The sequence below is a fragment of the Asterias amurensis genome, chromosome 20 (genome assembly GCF_032118995.1).
Source record: "Asterias amurensis chromosome 20, ASM3211899v1".
Taxonomy (NCBI): Eukaryota; Metazoa; Echinodermata; class Asteroidea; order Forcipulatida; family Asteriidae; genus Asterias; species Asterias amurensis.
In genome coordinates this window covers 3,821,292-3,842,618 of record NC_092667.1, presented here as the reverse complement: position 1 = coordinate 3,842,618, position 21,327 = coordinate 3,821,292, and the positions used below count along the sequence as shown (strand labels likewise).

The window sequence follows — 21,327 nt, the reverse complement described above, 5'->3', positions numbered from 1 at the left end:
TGCATACCCTGCCGAAACTGGGGTGTTAAATTGATTCTTCCTGTTATCTATATGCGACAACACAAAAAAATGTCATGCTTTCTCTTGAAGTAAGCGTCCGAAAGTTGTACCGAAGTATTTGGTTAATATGTTACTTATAAACATAAACTATACGCATCATTTGACTGAAAAGACGCCCATACTTATTACGTATGAAGGCGATGATGGAAAATGGAACATTCATTACAATACAAAGTCAGTAAAAAGGTACGAATAAACTTGGCTTCAGCTTGAGTATAAAATTGTCTTCAGCAGTCATTTGATTTTGCATTTTGTTCAGACGTCATCAGATGTCTGCCGTTTCCAATATGTATGTGGCACTCTTAGTTTGGATGCGGTGAAGCGGCACGACTTGCATTTATTTTTAGTACTTATAAAAAAAGGATTTTTTTCAAGGATATTCGAATGAAATCCCCGGCAATATTTAGCAATATATGGTAATTATTGGGAAGGTTTACTGGGAACGGGGCTTACTTCGCAAATTGGGAGATTATCTAAAGATTTCGCGGAGACAACTCACGTCCTTCGAGATAGCCCACACCCACCCAGGGGAGAAGAAAAATTCAAGATATAGCTTATAAATGCCGCCCTATGTTAAAATTATCCTGTTCACTCTCTCAATATAAATGCAAGATTCCCTTAAGTTCCCCTTCTTCGAACAGAATATCAAATGAGCCACAATATGGACGTAATCATGTCATATTATGATATTAAGCATATTATTTTACGTCTAAATCTCAATAACTTTACTTTTGTTTGTGATGCTTTTGTTGAGCATGTTATTTCTCATTATGTTTCGAGTGCTTTTACGCTATTATCGGTGTGAGGGTCCACACCAAATACAAACACCAACAAACAACAACAGCAACACTGATTCTACGAAAGTAATAGTTGCGTATTAACAGACAAAAACATCCTATTGGAATCTTAACATCAATCTTATTTTAAGACGGAACAGACAAAGAATCAGAAATTATAATCGGTCACCGTAATTATTTAGTTACAATAAAAAGTGATTAGCATGCAAGAGAGCGACTCTCATGTGATGTCAATGCATTTTAAACGAGATTGGACAGTCTTCCCCTTGATAAATTATCGTATGAAGTCAAATTTAATGTGTCCATTTACTACATCTCTTACAAAATACAAGGATTGACACCTCTATAAAAAAAAAATCACTTGACGGCAAAAAATAAAAGGTCGAAGATTGAATAAAACTGACGTTTTAATGGATGGGGTTTATGTTTGGTCTTAAAGCGTAGATTTAAATGAAAGTCTGCTTGCCGTATTGACCTGGGGCACATTTTCACTGAATATTGTACAAATAATTATAATAGTCGGGTTAAAGATGAAACTAGTTAGATACAACGTTGTTATTTCCGGCTGTCAAAAGTCTGCATTTGTATTTTCTTAGGTGCAAACATGTACATTACATTGGATTCGCAAACAAGCAATGTTGCTTTAAATGGACAAGCAAGCAGGATATTGAGTTCCTTTCTCTTTTAGGCTACTATAAGCTAACTATCAAGTTTTTCTGGTCGCCCCACCTCCCCGAGAGTCAAATGTTTTAAACGCTCAGATACGCCATGAAGTTCTCGTTGAGATTATAAACGAGCGCCGTAGGAATTGCTGCCGGATACAAGATAGTCCAATAGGGAACCATTTAAAGTGGGTTGCCTTCTCAAGAAATCACAGGGGAACATGATGGAATTACGGCGTTGTTTTAAAAAGGTGGACCGCAGAGTTATCCGAAACTCTCAAGTTATGTGATCCAGATTAAACAGATTCAAATAAGTCACACGATATGGACCAACCAAAGGCCTGATATTGTTCAAGCTTGCCGTTGTACATACAAAACAATTAAAATGAAACAAAAACATCCTAAACCTTTCTTTATAGACGTCAATTGTGACACATGCGCAGCAGTAATTTATGGACTGATGTGTGGTAGTGAAAGGCTTAAATGTTTGTGTTTGAAAAGGGGACAAAGGTTGACAGTTGTGTATATTCAATTCAAATTCAATCCAAATGGAAAAGGGATTATCATTACCCAAAGTCGGTATGATGATGGGAGTGGTGTTTGTAACTTATGTCAACAAAATGTCTACTGCAGGCAGCTCGTTCAAATCCATTCATTTTTATGAATATCAAATCAAGAAGAACGTTTCGTCAAGTACTAAAAGAAAGAATAGTAAACAAACTCACCCCTGCTGGGTAAGTCACTTTCGTCGCGAGAGGGCGAAATTGGTGGTTCTCTGTGGAGTGAAGTATTAAATCAAAATTATTAGCACAAAAAAATGCCGATATTGAAACCCCGTGAAGTAATTTGTATATACCTATACAATTAGCTAAAGAAAAATATACCCATAATATTTATACGAACACATCACTTGTACTGATAGTTGTGACTACTTTTTTTATTTTCAACACAACAGAATCATTTAAATTTGGTGGTGTCCAAGGGAAATCTGTCCGCTGGAGATTTTGTCCCCAATGGAAAAAAGAGGGCGCTAGTATCAGAAGAAGGTTGTGCACAGTTGCATAAGGGACAGAATCTCTGGGGGCCAGCCAGCAATTTGTTTTTCGTACTACATGCTGGCCATATCATACACGCATAAGGTATGTGCGCTTTCCCGGATTTCTTCACTGTTGATCCCATATCCAGCATGTGGTACCCAAAAAAATGCGACCAGCCAACCACAGTGGCTATTGTTAATTGAGTAGGCATGGCCTATTGTTTATATTTTTGCTGGTGCATCACAGAAGTAAATACTGCTCTTGGTCATCAATGTAATTTTTTAAAGCCAGGTCACACAAGGCAATGTACAGGCAACCAACTCAAGGCAATCTTCATTCACCTGTGATCGGTCAGAAGGGGGATCTCTTAAGACACATCAACATTAGTTGTCTCACTTGTAATATATAGCGCCCGCTTGTGTTTAGACAAAATTCAGCATTTTTGTGTTTTCTAATTGACTGCATAAACTTTTCCTAACCCGGTTGGTCATGGTATGACAAGACCAATGTTAAAAGAGAGAGAGAGCCATAACAGCCTAACAAAGTAGGCTAAAACTTCCAATGCATTTTGACACACAAATAGTTGTCTCACTTGTAATATAGCACCCGCTTGTGTTTAGACAAAATTAAGCATTTGTGTTTTCTAATTGACTGCATAAACTTTTCCTAACCCGGTTGGTCATGGTATGACAAGACCAAAGTTAAAAGAGAGAGATAGCCATAACAGCCCAACAAAGTAGGCTTAAACTTCCAATGCATTTTGACACAAAAATACCATAGTTTCAGACAACTGTTTAATCCAACTATAAAACTTATAACATGGACTCATTTGGGACAGGGACCTGCCAGCCCAGCGAGTTTTGACAGGTGTCAGATGCAATTGTGTCCGCCATGCAATCGTGTCCAGGCTATGCAAGAACCGTCCAGTGGACATGTACATGTATGTGCGTGTGTAAGCGAGCGTGCATGCACTGAACCTACGTATTATATATAAAATACATGTATGCAGCATGTATTTTATGATTGCAGCGAATACCCAACGGGCGATTCATGACATGCACAACTGCTTGTACAAAAATGGCGAACATGTTCCGTCGACCAAGGGCGTTTAATTTACTGCAAGGACTGTTTTGCACGGGGGCGGACACAACTGCATATGCAAATGTGTCCGGGCGGACACAAATGCATTATGCAGCAGCGTCCGGGCGGACACGATTGCATATGCAAAACCGTCCGGCAGACATTATTGCATATGCAATAATTTCCTCCGGATAGCATTGCATAGAGGACATAATTGCATGCGACACCAGGTACAGAAATAATCAATCAATGATGGAGAATGATGATCTTAACTGCTGTGCAAAGCCTTCAATTGAAGAAAACAACTGTATTCATTATCAACAGAAAAACACAGTACAAGAAAACTAAAGTTCGAATAAAACGATCCTTTAATGAAATACTCTTATAGATTACAGAATTATCATTAAGCTTGTCCATTCAAATTTTATAATAAAACACATTATATAAGAATCACACATTCGACATCGACCATCCACGCCGACAGGGAAAGGAGGGGCGACACCAAGTGTTTAATCCCATGCCTTTAAAAATTACTTGGTAACTTTTGTAAACATTACTTGTGGTGGAGATAATGTGATTGGTACACCAAGGACCAAACAGAGATATCATCTTTTCAATATCATTAAACTGGTAAACGAGGGACATTTAATTTGATCCCCACCCCCAACCCCTCCCTCGTCCCCTTCGATGTAAAGAATGGCCACATGGAATCACACATCTTTCCAAACTGCAAGTCTGTGTTACAACATCTGTCTTGAACTGCAACAATGTTCTTTCAATGAACATGAATTTGAGATTTCAAAACCTAGATATTGTCCTTAATTGAAAGAAGAAAACAAAACAGCCAATGAGATATAAATAAAAATGCTAGTAAATCTAATTTGTAATAATTCAAGTTTGGGAAACGAGGTGTTACTTTGATGTCTCTCAAACTCCACAAATTTATATTCAAACATTAAAACTCAAATGAGATGATATAAAAAGGTCCACTCAGTCAGTCAAAATAATGAGTAGTGTTGAAAATGCTCCTTTTTTTAGTCATTACAAGAATCAACACATGTAAACCTCTATGTTATAACAAAATCTCAACCATTGGAGTTTAAGATGCTTGAACTTTGACCTCCGAGGTTATTTAGGGAAAACTATGACTGATATACAATTTTTTCCGAAGACGTCTTGGCTACCGATGCTCAGGAGGTGGTGTGTATTTCCCTTCAGATACCAGTTTGTCTCGTTGCGCCATAATTGTCTTCACTCTTGCCACCTGGTGGAAACAAAAAGAAAATACAAATGCTTGTAAGTATTTCATTAGCACTGTGATACACATTTAACAGTTTGATTGTTTACCTCTGGTATTTTGCAGGCCTCATACTTCACGGAGGCAACGAAGGTGAATGCCTCCATGCCCCGGGGTCATCACAATGGTGCCCTTCCAGTAGAAATACACAATCCCCTGATAGGGTGCCCTTTATCAAGGATAAAAAAGCCTTGGTGCCCTTGCCCTTTCAAAAACGAAGCATACAGGCCTGATTTTCTATGCTACAATTTTGGCAAGCTAAGTAAATTATAAATAAAAAAAACACACCTTCTTTGTGCCCTGGCAGCACTCCAAAAAATCTCCCAATTCCAGTTTACATTCCTTCTTTGCACGGTTCCATCCTAGGCCATTGGCGCATCGAAGCCAGTCCAGTTCAAGATTAGAACACCTAGGCTTCTCCAAGATGGGTACCTCCGGGTACTGGAGACCGATGTACGGCTTGTCCAGGTCATGCAAGTGAAGGAACGGCATTGCTGCTCCTATGTTCAACCAAATTAAGAAGTAAATAATAAACAAAATTAATAAACATCGGAAATTAGAAGTTAGAAAATGAAAGTCATGATCGTTCTGGTCGGGTGTTGGATATTTTGACCTTTCACATTCTGGTCATGTAAAGAAAATAGCCTGAAAAACAAGATCTGTATGATATATTGATATGATGAAGTACTTGTTATAAGAATGTTGGGATGTATGAAAAATACTTTCATCCATAACCGCCGTACATCGCAAATAGCAAAATATCAAGAGAGGGTGCTGTTGAGCTTGAACCCAAACAAAGATTACAGGCCAACCCACACAAAGATTAATATAGGCCATGTGTGCACCAGTCATGCATGACAACATCAACCATGGTAGCAAATGTCCAATCTACCTACCCATAACGCATTGCGGTTCTAAATCGCGATAAACATTTGTCTTTGAATGTACTACATATGATGAACATACCCACCCTCCTCAACTCAATCAAAAATCGTGTAGTAAATGTAATTTAAACAATTTAATTGTAAGTAACTAATGATTGATACGACCAAAGATTGAAAACAAAACAACAAAATGTTAATAATATACAGGAAAGGCACCCTGTATATAGTGTAATTGCATGCCCCCCCCCCCCCGGCCTTGCACTCCTTGCGTTACAAAAAGTAATACCGAAACTGGTCAATACGTTTTAACACTTCAGACTTTTCGCTACATTCACAAGTACATAACTCATACAAAAAAAACATATTTTCAAAAAAATTAGTAGTCCAAATAAAGTATGTATATCCTGTAGTCACTATAACACAATAAATTATGTTTGAAATGTAAAATAAAGCAACGTTTACCTCAGTTTTCACCAGCCGTGATACACCTGAATAAAAAGGCAGATCAGTCCATGTAGGTATCCCTCCAGTGCATCTCTGTGTAGTGGTTTTATTTTTAAGTCCATGTACCATACTCTGCATTGCAGAACCAGTCTATTTTCGTAGTCTATCGTATCCTCGGACGGAGCGATTTCTGTACTATATTCAGTGCCATTTAGTCTGATGCCAGTTAAATATGTTTACGTAACAGGACGTATTTTATTAAGATACCAGACTAAGCGTACCCGTGACGTAGCAACACCAAATTATGATATGAGTGAGTGGCCGATGTTCGGCAAAACTTCCGCCGTAATTTGCAACTTTTGCCCTCCTAGCTGAGTCTTTTAAGTAACATTTTAACTGAGTGTGTAGTATGATCGAATGTGATGAAATCCTCAAAATGAAATGAACAAGTCACATTCGTGAAATCCGTGAAATCCGTGAAGGTATTGTTTTCTTGTTAATTTTTTACTAAATAAAAATTTTAGTGGATAGGAAAAAAAGTTGTTCATGTTGACATGATTGTGTACACATTTTTGTCCGACAGTAATTATGATGATGAAAGTCGCTCAACCGTTGTCATATTTCGTTTGATCATTGTTTACTTAATCATGGAGTTAGAATTGTGGTTAAACTGGTTCATTCTAAAGCCCATGCCAGTTTAAGATGGAGTAGTTTATTATTAACATTAGAACAGTCAATGAATAACAATAATATTAAATAATGCAGTGAAAAATAAATATATTTATTGTATATTTTTATAGGCTATTATTAATTGGTATTAATCTTGCTTCCATGATGGTGGACGTATACATTCCCCCTCCCCCAGTCACAGTAAGATTGCGTACACTTTCTAGCTGGCTGCCAAAACACAAAGGTTTTGCCCGGCGGTATGCGCGAATCATGTTATGGTTTTCGTTTGACGTCAGAGGTCACATCGTCTATTATAAATTTAGGCAGGATCGCTGAAGGAAAGGATGAATGATCATACAACATCCAAGCATTTGCGTTTTTTCTGTGACAATCATAAACATTTCTAAAAACTCTAATATAGGGCCTACTAGTAAATATAATTAATTAAATAATATTTAGTAAGATTGCGTACAGTAATTAATTAATTAAATAATATTTTATTATTCATTAAATGGAAGTAAAATACAGCCTTTTCTTTTTCTAATTTATGGCTTCTGACCTCAGTCAGCAAAATAGTGTTTGGTTAATTCTTTTTCCTTTCTAAATTCTAGTGCAGCCTTCGTTTGTGATTGAAAATATTTACACTGCCAAACAAACCGTGGCGAACCCCTTCTCTTTGCGAAAAAGTTTGACTGGGGTCTTTTTTATGCGTTGATAGTTTTTATAATGACACACGGGACCTACAGCTTAACCTCCCATTGGAAGGACAAAGCAATGGTCTTGCTTTACTTAAAAAGTGTCACGACTGGGACTCAAATCAACACTCTGCTGATTACATACACCAGAGGGCAGAGCTTGAGTTCGGTGCTCTTAACTGCTCGGCCACGATACCCCTATTTTATGTTTATTGCCGCCAATATACACAATTTCTTTTTCAAATAAAATTTACAAATGAGTCATTATTGTGAATTAGAAAGAGCAACTTACTTTTGTTGCCTGATGCTTCAGCAAATTGCGTCCCAAATACTTGTTATACTGATGAAGAACAACAAATGTTGTCCCAAGATGCATGCCGTCATATCCTGTGAAATGTTCAGAAAACAAAATTTTAGGATTGGGCTACTGCTATTTCATAGGTTTCTATCACACAAACAAAATAATAACCATAATAATTTTGGTTAAGCCCATTTTCTCCGTTGGTAAAGACCCCATTGCATTGTAGAGTTTCCCTGCAATACACCGATCCATTAGGCTCCGCCCACGCTGCACATGTGAGCAAGAACACGTGAGCTAGTTCATGTGAGCCTCTCCAATGCCATCTGCACAACTCTGCCACGCGCGAAAAGCATACGCGCACACATTTCGGACTTTTGGACTTTTGGTTGTGCAACAGGTTGTGATTGGTCAATACGTAATGGGGCGGAGCTTAATGGATCGGTCTTTTGGTTGTGCAACAGGTTGTGATTGGTCAATACGTAATGGGGCGGAGCTTAATGGATCGGTCTTTTGTAAACTTCTCAAAATAAGCCTAGTCAAAGTACAACTGTAAGTATCCTACCTCGGGCCGTAAAAAAGAACAAAAGATAATTTTAAAGCAAGTTTAAATAAGTTGTATTTGAATTTAATTGTTCCACAGGTGGAACATAATCGAGAAGCATGACAGATCAACAAGTACTTGAGAGGAGAAAGATAGTGACTAATGCGCTGTTCAAACAGTATGATACAGAAGGAGTTGGGGAGCTTACTCCAATTCAGCTGCAGAGTGTGCATGCCAACTTACGCCATGGGGGAATAAGTCTAGCGCAGGTAATTGACTCATCACACACAGGCCTTGGAGGTCATGACCTCCGTTCCCCCTGGTCTTGGCCTTAGTGCCCCCACAAACCAAAGTTTACCATTGACTTTTAGATATCCAATGGTAGTGTCCTTCGCAAAATGAAAATGGCCTTGCCCTTTCAAAGATGAAATTCTAGGCCCGATATGAGCCTAATTAGTCAATAGTAGCAGGGTGTACAAAAACGGGGAAGAGTGAAATACTGTGGGCTTGTTTAATTTTCCTTTAAGGAAACCCACCAAGCTAGTCAAAAATAAGTATACAGGCCTGCCTGTTGAAAGCCAAGCCAAGTGTTTTTTTCATGAAATTACCTACCAAATTTCAAACTGTTGAAGTTATTCAAATGTGCAGCTGATTAATCAGGAAGAATAAACAGTTGGCATATTGTGAAGTTAAATGAGAAAAAATAATAGTGGACAAAAGGGGAAGAAAACAAAATTAACACCTGTTTTAGGAACAATCTGTAATTTGTTTGGGAGGAAGATGGAAAATATATTGTTAGAAGTTAGAACAGGTGGACTTAATGTCTTTAAATAAATTTTAAGTTTCCCAAAGCATGTTGTTAATGTGCAACAAGATGTTTTTAAGCTTGAAGCGATGACACATAAAAGGTGAAAATAATCTGCACTTTAAAAAAAGAAAGATTTTTGTACTAAGTTTTAAAAATTTCTTAGGCCAAAAAGATGCAGCCATCAAATCATCTGTGACAAAATGTTGGTTATTAAAAAAACCACTAAATGTTATTTTATTGAAAAAAGGAAAATGCTAATGTCAAGACAGTCTTAATTTTATTGTTACCCCAGATAAGAGCAGCTATGGACTATTGCTGCATTACTGATGTGTGTGAACCCAGTGAATTGTTTAGCATGCTGCAAGAGATGGATAGACGCTACTTCCTACTCAAGGATTTCCGCTGGGAGTTTTCCATCTTAGATCGGAACCAGCAAGACTTCATCACAGAAGATCAGGCCAGGTAAAACAAAACGTAATTAGAGGCTGCTGAAAGTTTTCACATTACTAAACACGTAAGAACTGTCCTCACTCTTAGAAAGACCCATGGTACCTCAAAAGCCAAACAGTGGACTGCGGTTATTTTGGTATACACCTTAGCATTATGCTATCATTGAACTAGGGCACCCTTTAGGGTGTCATGGCCATGCGGTTAAAAGCATTGAATTCAAGCTCTGGTGGCTAAGTCATTAGGATGTGAGTCTTGACACTTGTGTCCTTGAGCAAGACACTTACTGTAAATGCTTCTCTTCACCCAGGGCTAAATTGGTACATGTGAGGGCAGAGATGTTTCTTGTGCTTGGCAGCACAGGTTTTATACTCCCCAGGAAGCTGAGATGGTTTTTAAGGAATAAAATAAATGGCCCAGTGAGCAGGGGTAATAATGTACAAGTGCCATAAGCATCACTGACTGACAGATTTTAGTGCTATAAGAAGCTACTGTAATTTTTATTTACTTTCGTTGGTCTATCTTGTGCAAGTACAACTATGCTTTTAAATTGTTTTAAAGATGGCAGTTGGTTGATGACATCAATGTATGACGTCAATGCTTGACACTAAGCATGATGGGTGTTGATGGGTGTTTTTCAGTGCAGTACACTCAGTAAATCCAAATGAAACAAGACTAACTGTTTGATTTTAAAGAGTTTTTGGTTAGTTAAAATTAATGACAAAGTGTTTTCATGCAGGTTTATGCTGGAAGCAGTCCACGGAAAACTATTCTCAAAGTACCGCTGGGAGAAATTTGTCAAAAGTCGCCTGGTACCCGGCAGTGGTGTGAGCTTTACAGAGATCGAGGTTGATCTTTGTAACATTCCTAGCCAAGAAGATTTAGCAAATACAGAGAACGAAGAAAAGAGGCAGAAAGAAGGTGAGCAAACAGTGTTTTGATTAAACAGCACCTTAATAATAAGAAGAAGAAGAAGAAGAAGAAAAATAATAACAATCATAATGGCCATTTATAATGCGCCGATATTCACCTTAATATGCTTATGGCGAAGTGACACATTAAAAGAAGGGAAAGCTTTAGTCCTCATAATGAGTATTGAGGGAAGTTTTGGACAAAGCTAGTGATACTGATGATGGAGAAAGTTTAACATGATTCGGCAAGTCGTTCCATAATGCAGAGGCAGTAGAAGTGAATGATCTTTCACCCCATGGTGTCTTAGCCAGCAACTTATGTGGTACTTAACACTGCTTATACCCATGGCAAATGAAAGTGCAGACCAATCGCAAAATGAAAACGACCTTGGGTTTTTGAAAGTAAGTTCAGGCCTGAAGTTCCTGTTTTTGTTATGTATAATGCAGAAAGGGCCAAACAAAATGAGAAGAAGAAACAAGCAGAGGACAAGGCTCGACGAGAAAGACTTGCCAAGATGGAGGCAGAGCGGCTTGCAAAAGAGGAAGAAGACAGAAAGAAGAAAGCCAAAAAGAAGGAAGACGAGGATCAATTGATGAAGGAGAGGGAGGAAGACCAACGGAGGAAACAAGAAGAAGGTAAAAATCTCTGCAATTTATTTTTTGTAAAAATCAACGGGGAAGGCCTCTGTAGAGATGAGAAAATAATATCATCGCTAACAGCATCTTCTACCTGGAACACCGATGGAGAGTGAAAATTTGTTGAGTCAATGTGCTGCGGGATATGGTGCAAGATTAATTGATTGATTGATTGATTAGTTAGTTCAATATTATAGGTGCATATTGTGTTTTTAAATGTTATCTCTTTTCATAAGGGACAGGCTCCGAGTCTTTGGGATTTAACTTGTGCTGTAGTGCAACATTACTTCAAAGGAAATGGTCAAAACCTGTAAAATTTGACTAATAGATTATGTTCACAATGTATAACAAATTATTACACACTTTGTCCTTTTTTGTTTTAAACCCTTTGTATTCCTTTTTTTGTAAAAAAAATCCAGCACTGGGCAAGAAAGAAGCAGATGATCGGGAGAAAGAGGAGGAGAAACGACGGCGCCTCAAGCTTGAAGAGTTGGAGCGAGAGAGGCAGCGAGAACTGGAGATCATTGAGGTTCAGCAAGCCCTTGAGGCTCAGAAGGAGCTTGAGAGGAAGGCTAGAGAGCTTGAAGAACAAGAGAAGAAGGAACAGGAGATGGCTAAGAATGTGGAGGAAGAAGCTGAGGTAAGGTTTCTTCACTTAATAATAATAATAATAATAGCTAATTCTTATATAGCGCATTTCATAACTGAAAGAAATACCAATGCGCTTAACAAAAAACAAAAGGCAAAAGGCAAACAACTTAAGTTCTTCTCCAAGTCACTCCCTTCTTTGTTATTTGTTTTAATAACTCGAGATAGGTTTAATCCTAGCGTTTCGTGAAATCGGCTGCAGGGCCCGATTTCTTGGCTCTGCTTACTGCCGAATTCCGCGCTTACATTTACCATTCTCCGCTTACTGTGCAAGCACCGAATTTCTGTGCTAGTTGTGTAAGCGAAGAATGCTTAGTAGTGTGGAGTACGCGCGCACAAGCAACAATTCCCTGCTAACGCATGATGGAACTCCCTGCTTCAGTAAGGACCGATTCTTTGCTAACGGTAAGCAGAGCCTGTTTAGCAGTCCCAACAACAAATCTTATACTTGTTTTATAGCTTGCAGCTGCCAGGGAGATAGAGGCTGAGGAGGAGGCTAAGCGAGCCAAGGAGGCCATCAAGAATGCTACGGATGCAGCGTCTAAGAAGGCTGCAGAAGAGGCAGAGAAAATAGCCAAAGAGAAAGCAAAACGTAAGAAATTTATTTCCTTTATAATAGTATCAATACAATAAGTTCTTTATCACACTCTTTGGGGAATATTATATTGCTTAGCATTTTGTCCTGCAAGGTATGTGGAGCTTTGTTTAAAAGTATGAGACCTATTCCTTCAAAGCACCAGCAAGGTGCTGTGTGGGCGCAATATGCTGCCGATCAGACCGGGAAGACCGGGTGAACCTCTTCTCTTTGCAATAAGTGCACTCATGGGTTCTTTTAGGTACATTACACAACACACGGGACCTACCGCTTTACACCCTATCCGTATCTCCTAGAAAACCTTGAAAGTCTTTAAGTTAAACACATAACCTAAACAAAGCATGCAGAGATGTTTTCAAGATTCACAAAACATTTGGAGGAAATTTCATCAAAATTGATACTTGACATCTGAAATGAATTGACTCGCCTTACATTTGTTATGAAATGATTGCAAAAAATTTTCAATCAAAAACATGACTGTATTTTTCAAGGGATTTATTCTTGGATGTTCAGTTACTAATTTTTGATTTTTCTATTACAATATGTATTTATATTTTTATGTTTTAGGTGAACGAAATGATCGTATCCGCAAGGATCTCAAAGTGGCAATAAAGAAGAAAGATCGAACCCTGCTCAACAAGTCAGTGTCGGAGTTCAAGAAGGCCAAGCTTGCTGACACAGAAGGTGACCTACACAAGGCAGAGAGAATACTGACACAGATGAAGGCAAAAGAAAGTAAGTTTGTTTACTTAAGCGGATTTTATTTTACTTGCCATGATGGCAGAATGCTGGTTGAAAAAAATTGTCCTCTATCCCAGGCCTGGTTTTTCATCTTTGAAAGGGGCAAGGTCATTTTCATTTAAAAAAGGCACTGTGCTGTAAACTCTGCGAGTCGATAGAATACTTTTAAAGGGGCACAAAGGCCTAGAACCGGGAAAACTGAGGCAAATGATTCTGTATAATTCCAGACCTGCTATCCAATGTCAATCTTTAAGTTATCTGTTTGTATTCCCGACAATTTGTTTTTTTATGTCTATCTCAATGCAGATCTCATCAAAGCCATGGAACTTCGCAACCTGGAAGAGCTTGAGAAAGCCATCAACTTTGTCAAGAAGAACTCCATGGAGGCCCACATGCCCCAGGAGATGATACGAGCCAACAAGCTTCTCCTGAATCTCAAACGTCTCAAGCGTCTTAAAGATGAGATTCTCAACCTAAAGCAGAGCACTGTGGCTGAGATTCGCAGCTACAACAAACCCCCAAGGGCTGTCCACATGGTCATGATTGGCACTTATTTGTTGCTAGGCAACAAGGAAAACACTCTGAAGGTAGCAAGAAGGCCATAGTTACACTAGAAGGAACTGTGGTGTAGGGTCAGAGGTCAAGGAACAAAGAATTGTCAAAGAGGGTTGTCAAATGTAGTTACGACTAAAACCATTTTGGCGTCAATCATGAACTTAGGATTTTTTAGTCATTGTATCAGATTCTGAACATTCACTTCCCTTTGCACCCATTTTTCTTTGTTTTCTGCACATAGTTTTTTCAATTCTAGACAAGAGTTCTTAGTGTCATTCTGTGAAAGAGTATGAATATGTCTCGGATTATCAAAAACCATCTCCTGTCTTTGCACTTAGTTTTCCATTATTTGGCACTGTCATGTACGGTACTTCAAAATTAAATCTGTCTTGTTATTCCCTCTTTAGAAAAAATATTTCTCAACCATTTCTTCTTTTCCTACATCTATATTTTTACTACGAGCAGTTAGATCTGCATTTCAAGAGAAATTTTTCATATATTTACTATTCTCCCTAACTGAACTTTTTCTATTTTCTCTTCTTCTCTGAATATTTTGAAGCATATTTCTTACTTTGATCATTTATAATTTTGGTGGTTCATGGTTTTATAAGGATACAGTAGTTTTCCATAGCGAATGTTTTTTTCTTGCTGCAAGATACATTTAGCCGGTCAAATTTTCATTACCATATCCCCTGTGACAATTCTTTATTCCTTGGCCCAACAGTGGAATTGCATGTCGTACATTAACATTGTATCCAGTAGTGTTGAGTTGAGCATTAAGTTCAAAAACATTTTCCAAATACATGTACCCCCAACCATTAACCATTACATTCATGTCAGACAATGTTTGACATTTTAGAGTCCACATACTGTTCAGTGTCTTAAGCCCTGTTCATACTTCCTGCGAATGCGATACAAATTTTGACGCCACAGCTTCATTTTCACTCCAAATATATTTCGCAGGAGTTGCCCTGTGGGCAAGACTTTTGAAGTATTCATTGCGAACTTGTGATGTCAAAATTCGTATCGCATTCACATTCACAGGAAGTATGAACTGGGCTTAAGACACATATTTACATGAGCAGAACTAACATTTATGTAGCATGTGTCAATCATTATGTAGCTGGTGCAAGGTGAGTTTAACTATCCATGATCAGTGACAGATTTGGTCGATCTTTCTATCCCTTGCCCAACCAATTACTTTTGCTGGTGTTGAAACAAAATGTTCTCTTTATGCAAAACACATCCAAAAAGAAACATAGATTGTAAAAGAAACATGAATTAAGAAAACATGGCCCTTATTATATGCCACGCTTTAAATCTGTTACTGATCATAAGACCATGTGTGGGTTTCATTGTCATTAGGTCAATATGCATTAAATTAAAGGAAAGATTATCAAAATGTTAAGAGAGGTCCTAAAAAATGCACTTTTCTAAAACCTTGAATCAGTGCAAAAATGTTCATACGCACCATGCCATAAACAATATCCTCCATCAGGAAATTGATAAATTTCACCTCGATAACTCAAAATGTTTTAGTTTAGCTCATGAGGAATGAGGAATTTCAGAAATTGATTTAGGAATCAGAGTTATCTGCAAACAAAACAAAAGAAAGTACGGATTCTTTAAGACTGTCGACAGTGTTTTAAATAAAATTTCTCCAGAAATACTGAAAATCCTCTTTAACTTAAATGCATAGGTTCTTTGTGAACTTGTTTGTGGGTCATTTTTACATTGGTCATTCCCATCTTCAAGTAGCTATACCAAGAGAATGCATCCCATATTCATATGACATGCAGTCAAGTAAGTTAATAACAACTGAGGGCATAACACAAGATCCATCCCAAGATGTTCTCCTGCTATGATTCTTTGTTTGTTTTATAGTACTTTGATTTATTTGGCGTGTCATGGACTCGTGGTTTAGAGCCCCGGACTCGAGCTCTGGTGTTTCTAATCAGCAGAGTGTGGGACGAGTCCCATTCGTGACACCTGTGTTCTAAAGCAAGACACTTAACCATAATGCTTTCCATTTGGATGCTTTCCATTCGCGTGTTGTGCAATGCAAGAAAAATAGCCCAGTGCACTTTTTGGAGAAAGAAGGGGTTCGTCCCAGTGTTCCTGGTTTGATTGGCTGCATATTGCACCACAGCACCCTGTCAATTTTACTTGATGTTATGTAAAAGGAGTAAAGGAAAATATCAAGGTAGTCCCACATACCTTGCAGAATAATACTGAATGTTGAAGTGCTTTAAGTGTCACTGAGTGACGGATGAGGCACTGAGGCACTCAAGAAGCCACTATTATTATCATTGTTATTTATTTAAACAAACAAAGACATTAGTATGAGACAGATATGTGGAGTACAATTGTATGCATCCTGTGTTATGTCATCTCTTGGATGCCTAGTTCTTGAATAAGTTCCAATTTTACTTGCCAAACTAAATTCTCCACTTCAGGGTAAAATAAAACAATGGTTTGTATGAATGACTTATGTGAAAGGTAAGTGTTTTTTTCTTCACTAATTTTTAAGTTTTATTTTGTACAAATTTTCTCTAACAATTAATCCAATATTAACAACTATAATAATTTGATAACAAATGTTTCCTGATTATGCAATTATGTGTTTATGAAAAAGACAGCTTCATTCAGTGAGGCATGTCAACTGTAATTGTGGTGTCATTGAAAGCAGACCTACAAATGCACCATTTTTTCTTTGTTTGCTATAAAAAAAACTAAACAACTAACCCAAATAATTTGCATTGTGGTAAAAAAAATTTGTTTGTCATCAAAAACTCTAAGTAGCTACCATGGAATTGTGTTTTTTTCAGAGGAAATGTATATATTCATTTAATTCAAATTTTTACAAACCTCTATTCAGTGTTGGTGTTCGTGAAAGTATCTGAAATAACCGTTTTTATTTGTTTTTCCAGTAAGCGATCAGAACAGATTTTAAAAGCAGAATCCATTTTAGTGCACCAAGGGCAAGCGGTTCAACAAAATTATTCATGTTTAGATATTGGGCCATCATTGCTGAAGTGTATTTTGCTCAGAGTGCTGGGCAAAATGTTTTAGTTCTGGGCAGGTCCACCCGGCACTGCCCGGCGTGGCTTCAACCCTGTGCAGGACATCTTTTTTGAAAGTCTGCAACCGTTTTTATAACTTAATCATTTGTCCTTTCTTGTCAGGACTGGAAAGGAATGCAGGCTCTTGTTGGCAAAACAGGCAAGGAAGGGCTGAAACGACACGTCTTACAGTGTGATCCCAGCAAGATTCCTTTATCAACAGCCAGACGAGCAAATGAACTCCTTAAAGAGTTTGATCTTGAGCAAGTCAGGGGTGTCAGTGCTGGTGCTGCAGTGTTTTTTGCTTGGGTAAGATAAACCCTTTAGTTTGCACAAGGCTAGTTCACTTATTGGGCTGTTATGTCTCTCTTTTAACATCAATCTTGTCATTGGTCTTGTTATCAATGGCGACTATGACAAGACCAATGTTAAAAGAGAGCCATAACAGCCCATTAAGGTGAGCTTGTACAAGGGGTGCCGTTTCATGGGATGGGGGTGGGACTGTTATGTTTTCCCTGCAGGACTTAAGAACGAAGCGAGCTTGATCAAGGCCAGAGGTTTCATAATTTTATATCCTACAAAATCAACCAGTCTCAGCAAAATATATTATAAAGGCATAGAATTTGTCCTGGTGTTGATGGACGATCCCTGGAGCATTCTATTTTCCCGAGCGGAGCCGGGGGAAAATGGAATGGTCCGGGAATCACCGAGGGAGTCGGAGTCTTAACCAATCTAGCACGAGTGTAAAAGCAGTCAATATTTGTAGTATAACACCCCCAACCGACTATTTATCATCCTCGTACATGTAACATTTCAGATACACAGATGCACAACTGATTGGGTTCGAGGCGGGTAAAAAAAAGATGTCTGGGTACTGCGCGCGCCATGTAATAGTCTTTTGCAATGCAATAGTACTGCATGGCAAAAGAGTATCCCACGGCCGGCAGGGTTCTAGTAAAACTAAGAAATATCATGTGACGTGCTCTAAACCAATTAAAAGGCCGAATTTGTGTTAGGAGTGTTATAATAAAGACTATCACATGGCGGTACCCAGATCCTTTTTACCCACCATGAACCCAATCAGTTGTGTATTAGTCGTTACGTGAAGGGGATGATACAAAGTCTGTTGGGCTGTTAAAAAACAAATATTGACTGCTTCGAGTGCTACGGTAATACAGAAATGCCCTCTATCATTTGAATAGTGTCACGTGTGTGGCATTGAGTTTACGTGCATGCATATTGTGTAGGACCTATGGTATTGCCATAATGTTTTACCGACTCGACTAGATCGTCTTGCACTTCAGTCTTTTGCTACCACTGAGGAGGTTGCAGGCGCATATTAATCATAACCACATTGGTTGATATTAAATGGTCATTGGGAAGGAGGATTATTTTTGTGTGAAGTACAAGGTATATTGACATGTCTTTCTTTTTCCTTTTCACCAGTCTTTTGCTACCATTGAAGAAGTTGAAGACATAGAGAGACAGAAGCAGGAGGGCATTGAGCCAACTACCCATAAAGGAGGTCCAAAGACACTCAAGCATGAACTGCAGTCTGGGAAGCTTACAATCACAATATAGTAGGTTCGACTTTGAAATAAAGTAATTTTTTTTCAAAAGCTCATCCAAATTTAATACCAGCTGCGCTTTTATTTTAGTAATAAGTAACAAAAGGATGTGTTACAAGTGCTTTCATGTTTTCTTCGTGTAGAATTATTAAATTTTTGAAAATTAAGAAAATACAGTACATGTTTATTTTTTGACATAGTGAAACAGCTCAAATGGTAATCAACCAAAACAATTTTATAAGTTATTTTTTATAAATAACGTGTCATTTTTTTTGTAAATTTTTGAACAAGAGATATCTGTGTAATAATAAAGGACTTTTGTAATTTTTTAAAGATTTTCCGTCCATAGATTTTGTACAGAGGCATTTTTAAATAGTACAGTTCGATAAATCCAACCAACAGTAGAAACTAGCTTGTCCTACTTACCTACAATCCTAAAAGCCTGCACTCTGCATTACAAATTTAAATAGTACACTTCCCAAGTGGTATATTTCTTGACAATATTTACACTAATATTGATTCACGCTTCCAATTTTGGTCAGCCAATGAGAACAATGTACTTAGTTGTGGGCTCGATTTCATAGAGCTACGCAAACAGAAAATATTGCCCAACAACTCTCTGCTAAGCAGGAATACCAGTCACTCATGGTACATGTGACATGGTAGTTTGGCTGGTAACTTTATACTGGTAAGCACACTTTTGTTGTGCTTGGCATAATTTTATATTCGTGCTTAAGCAGCCCTATGAAATTAGGCCCCGTCGAGGCAATCATTTGTTGCAAATCTGTTTTGTGCATTTAAATAAAATTATTTATTTAAAAATTTCCTGTTTATTCAGAAGTTTAGAACCAAAGAAAATGTAGTGATTAGAGGTTCTAACGTAGATAATAAATATAAAATATCTTGTATGATAGCTACATTTTTATTGGTTGGTTTTATTTGAATTAGAGATAACTATTTGGACCGTTTTTTAAGGGAACTTGATGCGGATATGTTTCAATGTATCATGGCAAATTAATGTAAAACCTGTTGTTGAACTTTTGTTTTACTTCCTCTGTTTTTATCATGATCTGGGGAGGGTTGAAAGTGGTTTTATTTGTTATAACCACTCAACTTTCAGTCAGATTAAAACATTTCCTATACTACTGTTTTGTAAAGAAACATTTTTATATCATTTTATTTTATTTAAGCAAACATTGGGGAGTGTTTGGGTCAAAAAAATAAATAGCGAAAGAAATAACACTTAAAAAATGATATTCTTAGTGGCCCATTACTTTTCTGTTAGAAAGAAATTTATAATAAAACAGCCCACTCGGACAGCAAAAACTTTTGCAGTGTACGGTGTAACATTAACAATTTATTTGCCGTTCCTTTTCAGAGACTCCATTAATTTGTTATAAAACTATACAAGTATAAGTGGACTTTATTTGTTTTGCCGGGTAGTTTTGGGGTTTTAATGGGGTTATAAACAGTGAAAGCCAATGCCCAATGAACTAATGTAGGGGGAAACAATGTTCAATTTAATTTCAAGTCCTGTGACGTTACCTGGAATTGTTGGTCTTTTCAGTATGTTCAGCACCAGCAGTACTACGCCACTTTCAAAACATCAATTTATGGCAAAAAATGTATTCCTCCTTTTGCGTAAAACGGAAACTGTTGTGTTGTCTTCTCCAAAGTAATTGCAACATTTTCCAGTCCAAATAAGTCCTTAAAGTCTTCAATTTCATCCTCAAAGTTGTCACAGTTGAGCTCGCCGGACACAAACATGTTGGTTCAGTGGTGAGCAGACGACAATTGCCGAAACCATGCAAAAGTGTCAAAAACCGAGTGCGAAAAATAGTCGGAGCGTTTTGTCACTTCATTGTTCACTAAGCTAGGGTGTCGCTTGGAACCCAGACCTGTACAAAACTTTTAGCGCTGCACCGCCCATTTTGTGAAACGCACGTGCGTGCACTTGAGGGCGGTATAATACTTTTACGGTCGATTTTTTCCGAATTCTTCCGACTGATTAAAATTGATATTGTAAACTTTTGCCATGAAAAAGAGAAAAAGTTTTATTGTTTTCCGGAAAGTTATTGGCTTTTCAGGGGCATACATAAACAGTAATATGTAAGCCCGTGCCTATGGAAGAATGTAAGGGGAAAACAAAAAGATTAATTAAAGTCAGTGCCTCTCGTTATTTACCTTGGTCTTCAGCATGTTCAGCCAGCAGTATAATGACGCCACTTCCAAAACATTAATGTTTATGGCAACAAATTTGCTCCTTCTTTTGCGCATTTTCCAGTCCAAGGCCTTAAAAGTCTTCAACATTCATCCTCAAGTTGTCACAGTTGAGCTCGGACACAATTAACATGTTGGTTCAGTGGTGAGCAGACGATAATATTTGCCAAACATGCAAAAGTGTCAAAAACACGAATGCGAAAAATAGTCGGAACTCTTTGACACTTTACGGGCACCAGGCATGGGGTGTCGTCTGGGAATCAGACTCATGCAAAACTTTTAGCGCCATACTACACCGTTTTGTAAAACGCACGTGCGTTCACCTGAGGGCGCTATTCTACTTTAACGGTCGATATTTTCCGAACTCTTCACACTTGATATGGATATTGTAAACTTAGTCATGATAGGGCATAGTTTTTTTAATTCGTGGGCCGGGTAGCATAAATTCGGCATCAACTTATCAAGACTGTTTTATTGATAGTGATGGGGGTAAATTGAATGGGTTCTTTTGGTGGGGGAAGGGGTTCAAAACATGTAATTTTGTGGGTACAGTCGAACTTATTGTTCCGAAGGGAACACCCCTACACATAAACACCCCACTACTGCAATGGGGGGTGGGGTGCTTCAGTCATAGAGATGTGTCAGTGAAGAAAGAAGCCGCCCTCCGCA

General features: G+C 38.0%; 2 protein-coding genes across 2 annotated transcripts; one reads left to right on the top strand and one right to left on the bottom strand.

The window, feature by feature from the left end:
- Nucleotides 1-3,981: 3,981 nt before the first annotated feature.
- On the bottom strand, nucleotides 3,982-6,356 carry LOC139952321 (NADH dehydrogenase [ubiquinone] iron-sulfur protein 5-like). The gene is made up of 3 exons (XM_071951422.1): nucleotides 6,280-6,356; nucleotides 5,222-5,433; nucleotides 3,982-4,900 (listed from the first exon to the last, which is right to left on the bottom strand). The coding sequence occupies exons 2-3, from the start codon at nucleotides 5,423-5,425 to the stop codon at nucleotides 4,817-4,819; spliced, it is 288 nt and encodes a 95-aa protein (XP_071807523.1). The 5' UTR covers nucleotides 5,426-5,433; nucleotides 6,280-6,356; the 3' UTR covers nucleotides 3,982-4,816.
- Nucleotides 6,357-6,550: 194 nt separating this feature from the next.
- Nucleotides 6,551-19,764, top strand: LOC139952484 (uncharacterized). Its single transcript, XM_071951623.1, has 11 exons — nucleotides 6,551-6,743; nucleotides 8,567-8,736; nucleotides 9,568-9,737; nucleotides 10,462-10,643; nucleotides 11,081-11,269; nucleotides 11,689-11,909; nucleotides 12,377-12,509; nucleotides 13,080-13,247; nucleotides 13,560-13,840; nucleotides 16,994-17,179; nucleotides 18,317-19,764. Exons 2-11 carry the CDS (start codon nucleotides 8,587-8,589, stop codon nucleotides 18,449-18,451), a joined length of 1,815 nt encoding a protein of 604 aa, XP_071807724.1. The 5' UTR covers nucleotides 6,551-6,743; nucleotides 8,567-8,586; the 3' UTR covers nucleotides 18,452-19,764.
- Nucleotides 19,765-21,327: the final 1,563 nt, after the last annotated feature.

Coding starts and splice junctions, on each gene's coding strand:
- LOC139952321 (XM_071951422.1), bottom strand. CDS start 5,425: ATGCCGTTCCTTCACTTGCATGACCTGGACAAGCCGTACATCGGTCTC. Junction 4,901..5,221: donor GCTGCCAGGGCACAAAGAAG/GTGTGTTTTTTT, acceptor TGTTTCCACCAG/GTGGCAAGAGTGAAGACAAT.
- LOC139952484 (XM_071951623.1), top strand. CDS start 8,587: ATGACAGATCAACAAGTACTTGAGAGGAGAAAGATAGTGACTAATGCG. Junction 8,737..9,567: donor GGGGAATAAGTCTAGCGCAG/GTAATTGACTCA, acceptor TTGTTACCCCAG/ATAAGAGCAGCTATGGACTA. Junction 10,644..11,080: donor AGAAAAGAGGCAGAAAGAAG/GTGAGCAAACAG, acceptor TGTATAATGCAG/AAAGGGCCAAACAAAATGAG.